Source organism: Rana temporaria, chromosome 1, assembly GCF_905171775.1.
Source record: "Rana temporaria chromosome 1, aRanTem1.1, whole genome shotgun sequence".
NCBI classification, from domain to species: domain Eukaryota; kingdom Metazoa; phylum Chordata; class Amphibia; order Anura; family Ranidae; genus Rana; species Rana temporaria.
This window is the reverse complement of record NC_053489.1, coordinates 337485171-337498021: the sequence shown is the minus strand read 5'-3', so window position 1 is coordinate 337498021 and position 12851 is coordinate 337485171. Positions and strand designations below refer to the sequence as shown.

At 40.9% G+C, this 12851-nt stretch overlaps 1 protein-coding gene across 2 annotated transcripts in view; it reads right to left on the bottom strand.

Annotated features, from left to right (window-relative positions):
- The window catches only part of SUSD1 (sushi domain containing 1), a 247166-nt gene extending 234540 nt beyond the window's left edge, over positions 1 to 12626 (bottom strand). For both annotated transcript variants that reach the window (XM_040361305.1, XM_040361296.1), the window contains exon 1: positions 12123 to 12626. In XM_040361305.1, coding sequence (XP_040217239.1) covers positions 12123 to 12201 — 79 coding nt within the window. In that variant the 5' untranslated portion in view covers positions 12202 to 12626. The remainder of the gene's footprint in view (positions 1 to 12122) is intronic.
- Between the last annotated feature and the right edge of the window lie 225 nt (positions 12627 to 12851).

Sequence of the window (12851 nt, the reverse complement as noted above, 5' to 3'; positions counted from 1 at the left end):
CTCAGTCAGCTTCATCGGTTAACTGATGAAAACGGTCCATCAGACCGTTCTCATCGGATGGACTGATCGTGTGTACAGGGCATAATGCAATTTTTCACAATTCAAGTAGGGGCCTACTGATTTAGGGTAATAACTCTGCTGTGGCTTTTAATCCCAGATTGATCCAATCTTATTATTTTCCCAAGATTACGTAATTGTCTATATATTTAAAGCGGAGGTTCACCCTAAAAACATGTATTTAACATTCCATTCAGCACAATTCCAACATTTACACTATGCCGTTTTTTGTTTTTTTTTTGCTGTACATACCGTCTTATTGTTATTTTCCACCCGGCTTCTGGGTTCACACTCCCGCGGGAGTAGGCAATCCTATGCAGATTGATGCCTTGTGAAAAACTTCCCCCCGGCGCATAAGGCGCAGTTTTCCAAAAGTAGCCGAACTGCTAGTCGGATCTATACGGCGCTATACAGCGCCTGCGCCTGCCGTGTAGAAGTTTTTCACAAGGCGTCAATCATCTAGCCTCTGCATAGGAACGCCTACTCCCACGAGAGTGAGAACCCAGAAGACGGGTGGAAAATAACAATAAGACGGTATATACAGCAAAAAATTAAAAACGGCATAGTGTAAATGTTGGAATTATGCTAAATGGGATGTTAAATACATGTTTTTAGGGTGAACCTCCGCTTTAAAGAAGAGAATTTGTTGGATTGTGACGTTATTTAATATAATATAATGGAAGGTTTGAGTAGTATAGGGTGGTATAATGGCAGATGTGAGTAGTATAGGGTGGTATCGTGGCATATGTGAGTAGTATAGGGGGGTATAGTGGCAGATGTGGGTAGTATAGGGTGGTATAGTGGCAGATGTGGGTAGTATAGGGTGATATAGTGGATGATGTAGGTAGTATAGAGTGGTATAGTGGCAGATGTGAGAAGTATAAGGTGGTGTAGTGGCAGATGTGGGTAGTATAGGGTGGTATAGTGACAGATGTGAGAAGTATAAGGTGGTATAGTGGCAGATGTGGGTAGTATAGGGTGGTATAGTGGCAGATGTGGGTAGTATAGGGAGGGCCTCTGTTAGAAATCAGAAATAATAGGGTCTACTTTGACTCCGCCCTCAACCCCACGCTCTCCCGACTTCCACATGAAACCTGACAGTTGCCTTTACAAATATAAACACACTCCTGGCTGCAACTCAAGACAAGTGTAAAGTAGCATCTCACAGTGCCCCTACATGTTATCCTATGTGTCAATGCACATATAGGCCCAGATCCACGCACCTCGGCGCATCTGTAAGTCCGGCGTAGCGTAGCTCAGATACACTACGCCGCCGTAACTTACAGCGTATTTTCCGTATTCACAAAGAATATGCGCCGTAAGTTACGGCGGCGTAGTGTAACTGTGTCGGCGTAAGGGCGCGCAATTCAAATGGATGAGATGGGGGCGTGTTTTATGGTAATTCCTATTGGCCCAATGTAATTGACGTTTTTTTTTAAACGGCGAATGCGCCGTCCGTGGGGGTATCCCAGTGCGCATGCTCAAAATTAACCCGCAACAAGCCAATGCTTTTGACGTGAACGTAATTCTATGCAAAGCCCTATTCGCGAACGTTTTACAAAAGTGACGTACACAACGGAAAATTCTACGCTGGCCCAACGTCAATACTTAACACTGCATACGCCTCATAGACCCAGGGGTAACGTTACACCGAAAAAACCCTTACGGAAACGACGTAAAAAAAAGCGCTGGGTGGACGTACATTTGTGGATTGGCGTATCTAGCTAATTTGCATACTCTACACGGAAATCGACGGAAGCGCCACCTAGCGGCCAGCGTAAATATGCACCTAAGATCCGATGGCGTACTAAGACGTACGCCAGTCGGATCGAGCCCACCTTCAGTTGTATCTTGTTTTGTGGGTACAAAACAAAGATACGACGGGGCAATGTAGAAATTATGCGGCGTATCAATAGATAGGTAGAAATTTGTGTCAAAAGTGTCCGATATGTCCGCCGCAATATCGCAGTCCCAATAAAAATCGCAGATCGCCGCCATTACTAGTAAAAAAATAAAAATTAAAAAAAATCATAATTCTGTCCCCTATTTTGTAGGCGCTATAACTTTTGCGCAAACCAGTCGCTTATTGCGATTTTTTTTTTTTTTTTTACAAAAATACGTAGAAAAATATGTATCGGCCTTAACTGAGAATTTTTTATTTATTTTTTAAATGGGATATTTATTATAGCAACAAGTAAAAAAAATATATATTTTTTTTAAATTGTCGCTCTATTTTTGTTTATAGCGCAAAAAATAAAAACCGCAGAGGTGATCAAATACCACCAAAATAAAGATCTATTTGTGGGGAAAAAAGGACGTCAATTTTGTTTGGGAGCCACGTCGCACCACCGCCTAAATGTCAGTTAAAGCAACGCAGTGCCTGAAGCTGAAATTTCGCCTGGGCACGGTGGGGGTTTATGTGCCTAGTAAGCAAGTGGTTAAAGAGCAGAGCAGCTGCAGAACTTTACAGAACACTCCGACAAACACTGACACCAGGGAAGAAAAGATAGCACCCAAGAACTATATAGAATGTGGCTGGGCGCAGGATGGTGTACCTCCGCCCCGAAAATGAAAAAAATAGTCCCTCAGCTCCCACCTCCTTGGCCCCTCTATTGAACTGATGGGGTCCAGAAAAATATATTTATTCACCCCCTAAGCAAGAAGGAGCTTGGGAAGGAGCAGTACATGTTAACAAGGGGACAGGTAAAGTGCAGCGGCCCCCCCATGCAGCTAGGGCCCCTGGGCAGTTCCCAGGGGTGCCCGCTCATTAAGACAGCCCTGATTCAGATGTTAGTTTACTTTGGAAGTATAAGCAGTGTTTTCTGATGTATTTCTGCTGGAACAGCTTAGGTTATTTGACTATGATAGAAATATCCTTATTGGCACTCGCTGTCAGTTAGCTTGTAGTGACAATGTGCTCAGCTAACAAGCAGCTGTAGAAATAGTATATTGTAAACCATTATTAGACAACAACAATAAAAGGAAATTAGCTCATTACTACATTTCAACTAAAAATCTCAAAAGGGTCAAAAGAAAAACAAAAAGTGTTAATTCACAAACTGCAATGATTTAACAGGATGCTGATCTGGAAAACAAATGATTACAATGGTTTTCAATTAAAGATTGCCAGATGCAAAATTAAACTAAAATACAGTCTAAATAATGATGTGTTGTACATTCATAATTTTAGGGAGACGCATTAAGAATAATTATTCTTATTTTCATTATTTATATAGCACTGTGGTAATACCGAGTACACTAATTGATTCACATCAGTCTCTTTTCTTCTGCAAAGTTAACTGGCAAGCACCACATACATATTCTAGGGAAATCTGGATACGTTTTGGATTGGTGAAGATTGGGGAAGGAACTAGGATATCCAAACTAAATACAAGGAGAACATATAATGTCCATACAAACAGGAACCAGAGCTGTATACTGATTGGATGGTGTATGGGACTCTATTTGGAATACAGTGCCTTGAAAAAGTATTCATACCCCTTGAAATTTTCCATATTGTGTCATCTTACAACCAAAAACATAACTATATTTTATTGGGATTTTATGTGATAGACCAACACAAAGTGGCACATAATTGTGAAGTGAAAGGAAAATGATAAATGGTTTTCCTAACTTTTTACAAATAGTTCTGAGTGTTTCTGGTTTCAGTGCTGTGAGAGTCCCAGCTAGAAAGTCAAGTGCACAGCAGATCAAGCACACTCTGTGCTTGATCTACTGTAGCAGAGGACGAGGGAGACATTAGAGGTCCAACAGACCCCTGATGTCTACATAAAGAGTTCCTATCAACTAACCAATGATATAGCCCTTCACTTTGCACACACCTGCAAATGCAAACATGCAATTGCCACACATGTTATATATGGTCACAAACATTGGGGTGAGAGCAATAATTCTAGGGTCATCATTTACGGTTTACTTTAACCACTTCCCATCCCTGGCTGGCTTCATATGACATCCTTGGCTTCCCGCCAGCACAGGGGGCATGCCCACTGCATTACCAATTGTTTGTGACAGAGCAGGAACGTGGATCTGTGTGTGTAAACACACAGATCCATGTCCTGTCAGGGGAGAGGAGACAGATCATGTGTTCCTAGTATATACCTAGAATACCGATCAGTTTCCTCCCCCAGCCAGTCCCATCCCCCCACAGTTAAAACACACAGTCAGGGAACACATTTAACCCCTTGATCGCCCCATAGTGTTAACCCCTTCCATGCCAGTGACATTTATACAATAATCAGTGGCTGTTTATAGCGCTGATCGCTGTATAAATGTCAATGGTTTAAAAAAAGTGTCCGCCACAATGTCGCAGTCAAAACAAAAATTGCAGATCACTGCTATTACTAGTAAAAAAAATAATAATAATAAAAATGCCATAAATCAATAACCTATTTTGTAGGCGCTATAACTTTTGCGGAAACCAATCAATATACGTTTATTGCAATTTGTATTACCAAAATTATGTAGAAGAATACATATCGGCCTAAACTGAGGAAAAAATAATAAAAAATTAAAAATAAATTTATTTATTATAGCAAAAAGTAAAAAATATTGTGTTTTTTTTATAGCGCAAAAAAAAAAAGCAGAGGTGATCAAATACCACCAAAAGAAAGTTCTATTTATGTGGAAAAAAATTATCAAAATTTCATTTGGGTGCAGTGTTGCATGACCGTGTAATTATCATTCAAAATGTTACAGCGCTGAAAGCTAAAAATTGGCCTGGGCAGGAAGGGGGTGAAAGATCTGAAAAAGCATTTAAGCTCCACCTATTGATTATTTTGCATACTATAATTTTTGTTTGCCATTTTGCAGGTGCGCACTGTTTGGAGGCTTGACAAACAGTAGATGGTATCTGTTTGTACAACACTACCTCATCTTTTGTTTCTTCCAAAAAATGGGGATTAAAATGTGTTTGTGTGTAACAAAGTTTATTTTCGTGTTTCTTTTTCCGGAAAATATAGATCTTATCAACAGATGCACAAATATTGTGCGACAATTTTTTTTTTAAACAACCTTATTTTTATTCTACAGCGCAGATCATTACTGATCCGCCCCGTGTGAAAGGGCCATAACTTTTAAGTAAAAAGTGCAGATTTTAACATGTGTGTGAAAATATAAAAATAGCTTCAGAAGAAACTAAAGTCCCAGAATGTCATGCCAGTAAGATGCTGCTGAGGTGGCGGTATATGCTGGGACTTGTAGTTCCACAAAAAGCAGCTCACCCAAGTGCTATCTAGCTGCTGTCAAATGACCAGACTCAGCATGTTATGTGAGCCAGATTATATATGAATGGCAGAGGGTTCCGTTTCCACTTGCGCAACTTGTCCTGCAAAGGCGCATGACAAGTAGTACCCCATGATTTCCAATGAGTACCGTTAATATCTGTGAAACTTCAAAGTAGTCCCTGCGCTACTTTGGTCTGACTTTAATGTGACTTGAGGTCCATAGACCTCAAGAATACACAGGCATTGCTTCAAGTCGCATCAAAATCGCTGTAAAATCACACAACTTTCAGGTCGCAATAGTGGAAACCTAGGCTGAAGCTCCCTATTAGATAGATCTTATTTAAGCAGATGTATAGTTAAGCAAGCCAAACTGCACATATGCCACATAATAGTAGAAGATTTATTATAGTTTTAACTGTTTATATCAACCTAAACACATACTGATTTACTGAAAGGAGAGAGAAAAATCACAATGATATCCTTGCATTGCAGGAATGCATAAAACACAAGGGTGTACGCATGCTCAAACTTAAAGCTATGTGGCAAATTATACTCTGCATGTTCAAATCATACAGTGAGGTCTCAGCTCGAAATGTGCATTGAATCTTTATATACTGTAATGCTAATTTTGTGCCTTCTTTTCCTAAGGAACACACATTGCAACATTCTACCTTATGCTCAATTCCCCACTAAGGAAAGAAATACACATGTGCTAAGCAAAGCAGCACATCAAAGGCCCCATACAGACGACCGAACATGTCTGCTGAAACTGGTCCGCGGACCAGTTTCAGCAGACATGTTCGGTCGTCTGTACAGCCGAGCAGACAGGATTCCACCGTACATTTGCCCGCCGGGCCTTTTTCGAGCAGGCAAATATTTCTAAACATGTTTAGAAACATGCCCGCTGGGATCCTGTCTGTCGGACATGTTCGGTCGTCTGTACAGACCGAACATGTGGAAGCATTGAACTGCCAGGGCCGCGCACGTCGCCGCGGCGACGGCACGGCCTCGTCGCCGCGTATCGAGTACGCGCAGATTTCTGTATGATGGTGAGTACAGCCATCATACAGAAATCTCCGGCCAGACATGTACGCTGAAAACGGTCCGGCGGACCGTTTTCATCGTACATGTTTGCTCGTCTGTACGGGGCCAAAGAGTTGCATTTTTGGAGCAAAAAAGTGTTTTACTCTCCAGCGACCAATCATATGTTGGCCAAGTAGTGAAAGTAAACCAAGTCCACTGACTGCTGAGCTCACAAATTCATTAAAAAAATATAAATAATAATAACAATACTATGCTTGCAAAACTTTAATTAATTGGTGTCTATAGAAAACATTGAAATAAAAAGTCATAATTGAAAGTATTTCAGAATTCTAAGATATCACCGATACAGCACAGAAAACATGTATCTGGACCAGGGTTGCCAACCTCCCACAACATTTTTTACTGACAAAACATGGAAAATTTACTGGCGGAGCACATTTTTTACTGCCAACATGAGAAATTACAGAACGCCTATTGAAAACTAACACTGTGAATATTTGAACAGTATAAACATGATATGGAAACACTGACAATACCTATAACAAAGTAAATTGCTTGATTTACACTTAAAAAGTCAACACAGCATGAAATTACCGGGCCCCTGATATTTACTGGCAGTTGTAAAAAAAATCACAGATTTTTACAAACTGTCAGTAAATGTACTGGCGGTTGGCAACCCTGATCTGGACTGTGAACTAGAAGAAGAAGAAGCACAATGATGAGCCCATCTATCAGTCACTCTGCTTTCTCCCCCTAGCAGCATGCTTCTGATCAACACCTCCTTTTGCCGCTTCTTCTTACACTGCAGCCCTGCTGTATAGGGATTGCAAGAGGCTGACACCAGGACAATGTCAGATACGTAAAATGTTTCCATTTACTGATATATTAATGATCGCAGGGCTACATTAATGTGTGTCTTTTATATTTGTCTAGAGTTCAGCTTTAAAAATGTGTTTCTTTTTTTTCCAAAGCAGGTCATGAAATTGTTCTCATAAATCTGGAGGCTATAGTTCAAAACAATTCTTTCCGTGTAATGTTCACAGTGAGTAATGACCATAATAAATTCTGAATTAAAGGCTGACTGCCTGTAGATTCATTTTATGCAAATGAATTAAAAATGTTTGCGAGTTTATATGGGAATGAAGATATATGACAATAAATGAAAGGCGGTATTTTATTTGCTGTATTCTCTTTTCTTGTGCTGAAAACATGTACTGGTGTGGTGTTACTTCTATTGTATAATAGTAAATGTATGCCTTTTACATTATGTATATTGGCTTATGAATGAGATCAAATCTAAACCTAGTGAACATACACAATTGTGTACCTATAAAGTGTAAGCATTAAGATCATTGTTCATACATGCCAAAGTCATGCCGCGTACACACGATCATTTTTCGGCATGAAAACGACGTTTTAAAAAAATGTAATTTAAAATGATCGTGTGTGGGCTTCACATCATTTTTCGGCTTCTGAAAAACGACAAAAAAAAAATTCGGACATGCTCTATTTTATAACGACGTTTTAAACTATGTCGTTTTTCGGGTTGTAAAAAATTATCGTGTGTAGGCTTTAACGACGTGAAAAACCTGCACATGCTCAGAAGCAAGTTATGAGACGGGAGCGCTCGTCCTGGTAAAACTACCGTTCATAATGGAGTAAGCACATTCATCACGCTGTAACAGACAGAAAAGCGCGAATCGTCTTTTACTAACACGGGATCAGCTAAAGCAGCCCAAAGGGTGGCGTCATCGGCATGGAACTTCCCCTTTATAGTGCCGTCGTACGTGTTGTACGTCACCGCGCTTTGCTAGAGCATTTTTTTTTCACAATCGTGTGTAGGCAAGGACGTTTTAATGATGAAGTTGGAAAAAAAATTGTTTTTTTCTAGAGGCTGAAAACGTCGTTTTTTTACAAGCTGAAAAATGATCGTGTGTACGCGGCATTAGGATGCAGAAAACAATACACTACTTTAGCATACACATGTGCACAAAGGAACATCCACCAAATGTCACAGGGTGATACCACTTGTATAACAATATTTAAGTTTCATATAAATAAGATTACTTTAGGTTGAATTGTGATAAAATGTATACTAAAATGTTTATACAAATATTTACATAGATGCTCCTTCAAAAATCTACCAGTGTATGGTCAGCTTTAAAGTGGAGGTTCACCCGGAAATGTTAATTTTTAACATTAGATTGATGCTCATTTAGTCTAGGGGAATCGGGTAGTTTTTTTAAAAACAAAGCAGTACTTACCGTTTTAGCAAGCGATCTTCTCCGCTGCTTCTGGGTATGGGCTGCGGGACTGGGCGTTCCTATTTGATTGACAGTCTTCCGGCAGGCTTCCGACGGTCGCATCTATCGCGTCATGATTTTTCGAAAGTAGCCGAACGTCGGTGCGCAGGCGCCGTATAGAGCCGCACCGACGTTCGGCTTCTTTCGGGTACTCGTGACGCGATGTATGCGACTGTCGGAAGCCTGTCGGAAGACTGTCAATCAAATAGGAACGCCCAGTCCCGAAAACCATACCCGGAAGCGGCGGAGAAGATCGCTCTCTAAAACGGTAAGTACTGCTTCGTTTTTAAAAAAACGACCCGATTCCCCTTGACAAAATGAGCATGAATCTAATGTTAAAAAACCTTGATTCTCATGTAAGCCAATCCTTTAAAAGAGAGCATAGGAGTAAAATAGACTTTAGCTGTAAGGTATACCGTTGGTTCTATTCTACTCCAGAAAGCAAACCAGAACTCAGGAGTATACGGAATACCTATTACCGGATCTATAACCTGAACCTTTGTCATAAAATCACTTTAATCCTCACCATATATTAGGTAAGGCAGGGATTACTGACTTATACATAAGACTGGCCAAACAGCAGTAAGATTTGTTTTGAATGTCATTTTTGAAATTTTCATTACATTTTCTAATGGTTGTTGGGGTCAAATTGATGAGGCTGTAGAGGCACAAAAATATAGAAAATCAGGATGGATTTTTTTTTTTTCAAGTGAAAAAAAAATCAAAGGCAGGCCATACATTAATCAATTTTATTTCCTGCATCCACGGGTTGCAGGAAAGAAAATTGCTCAATTCCCCCATGAACACATTCAGTGTTGATGGGGAAATCGCTTCCGTGGAGATATTGTATCCTGACAGCGAAAGGTTTTCCAGCCGCCAGAATAGATTGATCACTGCCGGCAGCCATACTCGCCGGCAGTGATTGAACACAAAAGACCCAACAGACTGGTTGTACTAAAGTTGATCAATGGACTGACTTCAGTACAACCAACCTGCCCATTAATGGATTGAATCTCAGCCAGCTTATGTGAAATATTTTACATATTGTAATCTGCAGGTTCTATGCAAAAAAGCAACATTATAAACATGTTTAGGATTCTATTCACGCAGCGGGTCTGGATACGTTTTTAAGTGCTTTTCAACAATATTTAGTTGACGCAATGATGGCAAGATCTGACACTGAATTTTCCAGAATTTCTCTAAGAACCTTTGAATGAAGTTCCACTCTTATATGACCAGCTTTACAATACACTCAACACAGTGTTTAAAGAGGAGCTCCAGTAATTTTTGTGTTTATTTAAAGTCAGCGGCTACTTTTTGTAGACGCTAACTTTTATTAAACAGACACTGAGGCCTCGTACACACAATCGGTTTCTTCTGCAGAATCCATCAAGAAACTTGGTGGGATTTTTTTTTTGCCGAGGAAACCGGTCGTGTGTACATTTTTCGACGAGGAAACTGTCAAGGAACTCGACAAGCCAAAAAGAGAGCAAGTTCTCTTTTTCCTTGACGGGAATAGAGAAAATTGGCTTGTCGAGTTCCTCGACAGCCTAACAAGGAACTCGACGAGGAAAACGATGTGTTTCGCCCGTCGAGTTCCTCGGTCGTGTGTACGAGGCCTGACTCACCTGTCCCAGGATCGAACGATCTGCTCACCCGAGCCATTCTTTCAATGGGTCTTCTGCCCCAGGTGCCATAAAATCAGCTGTGGGCTCCCAGCTGTGACATGTCCCAAATAACTGCAGGGAAGGAGGAGGAGAGGAGAACCTCTGCTCGAATTGCCTAGGCCAGTGTTTCACAAATTATGATTTGGCAGAGGTCACCGAATCCTGGGCTGTTCCTGAAGCCTGCATGGCTCTCCCAGCCTTTTTGTAACCGCACAACAGGGCTGTTCCTGGAGCCCACAGCTACCGACTTAGCCTCTTCGCAACCACCCATTCAGTTTATGGCATGGCTGGGGGGTCAGAGACTAGAGGTCAGCTGGTGAGGAATGTGAAGTGGGAGGGGCTGGAGGAGACCCTATCTCCTGATTTCGGCATAGGTGTCACTGCTACTAGACACCACAGAGTGGGATACACAGTGAGTAACACTACCTGTAATTAGAGTTGCCATTAAAAGTCCCAACTACAGTTTTCAGATCAGCAGAGGACCATGATCAAGATCACCCAAGTTGGCCGATCAGAACTCTCCCCAGCACTGCCATTCATTCGAACTCCCACTAGCACTGCCACTCATCCTACCCCCCCACCAAGGAGTAGGAGAAGGAATAAAGATGGAGAATACATGGAAGGGAGAGGAAAAGAGGGTAGGGAACAAAGAAAAAGGGAGAGAAAGAATAAGACAAAGAACAAGAAAAAGGGCTAGAGAGAAGGATGGGGGGGGGAATAAAAAAATAAATTAGGATAGAGAGAGATAAACGGGAAAGAAAGGAGAACAAAAGAGAAAGAGTGGTACATCCTAAAATGTACCATATGAGTTTAATACTGTACGAGTGGAAGGGACTCAGGGAGTGCTAAATGTCCGTGGGTCAGGGGCGCAAATTACCTGTCTTGCCTTGGGTGCCAACAACCCACACTACGAAAATAATTTTACTGTTAGGGGTCCCCACAACTTGGGAAATTTTATCAACGGGTCACGGCATTTGCAAGGTTGAGAACCCCTGGCCTAGGCAATCCAAACAAAAGTGGAACTGGGTACCTGTCAAATTCAGGTATCCACTCCTCCCTCTCAAAAAAAAGTGCCATTTGGAGAAAAGGAGGGGAGAAGGAGTTCTTAAAGAGGAATTTCACCTTTTGGGTTGAGCTCCACTTTAACAAAACAGTTTACAGAGCAGTGATATGCAGTAACCAACGGTAACTAATCAGACATCAGGTTTCAGCATCTTGGATTGGGAAAGCAACTGGAATCTGATTTACCACTGCGGATTAATAACACTGCCTTTTGGACTATAGTATCACATAAAAGTAAAGAATAATGGTGATCACATAAAAGTCAAAGTAAAGAATAATGGTAATGAAATAAACCAAATTAATCCAGAAGAATCCCTTCCTTCAAAGAGCTTACAATTTAAGGTCTCTAACTCATGTTCCTACATACACATACTAAGGCCAGTTTAGAAAGGACCTACCGGCATGCCTTTAGAGTGTGGAAGGAAACCGGAAGCACAGGGAGAATCCATGCAAACACAGAGAAAACATGCAAACTCCATGCAGTGTCATGGTTGATAAGCAATTACCATAGTGCTACACGGTGGAAGTGCTAACCACTATGTCACTCTGCGACCCCATTAGATAAATTATAGGTTTATTGTAATTTTTTTCTATGTGTTGAACAGAGAAATATATTGCTTAAAATAGTCAGTAGATGCATATTTCTGTAATACATATATAAGATTATTAGGCTTATGAAGCTTTAAAGTGAAGAAAAGTGAATTATTTGCAGTGTTAGGTTTAGGAAAGTTGTGGAAACTCACCGGTAAGCTCCTGGGTACAGCAGAGGAGCAGAGAAGAGGTTGCTAGCAGCAGCAGCTGCCCAATCCTTAGTGTCATCATATCATAGGCTCACACAGCACTCCTCCCAGTTCCTAAAGTTCTTGGCTCAGACAGATGTGTCTCCTTCTTCTCTTAGCACTTCTAAAACAAAGCAAGAGCAGAAACCTCTTTTTTATCAGAAGCAAAGCGTCATTTTCCTGTGGGCAGCCCATTCATATATAACTGCTTGGCAGGATGGTGTACACACACACTGTGACGGCCACTGGAGTGACTCATGGCCGAGATCTATGACTCCAGCTGCTAGCAGGCTTCTCTTCTGACAAGACACAATTTTCTGAATACTAGGAAAGTTCTAAAAATTCAACTGCCCGCCTGGCTTGTCTTTTTGTGTCTCACAAGTGAAAAAAAGGCGGGCGGTGTCGTAGTGTGACTTTAAATATGGGATAAGAGATAGCAAGGATGTAAATGTCTGAGCAGTTCTTCAGTGCCTTGTTACACTAAGTCGCTGGTATGTCAAAATGCACCATGTGACAAAACAAATTTTATCACAACATTTTCGCAGGTTATGAAATCATTTCCTCATTTCATTGTGCAGTGGTTGGCAGAATAAATTAACATATAGGTTTTAAAAATATGAAATTACATAGATTCAAACTTCACCATTAACAGCCAGATGATTTTTTTTTACCTTACATAAAAAAGATTATTTA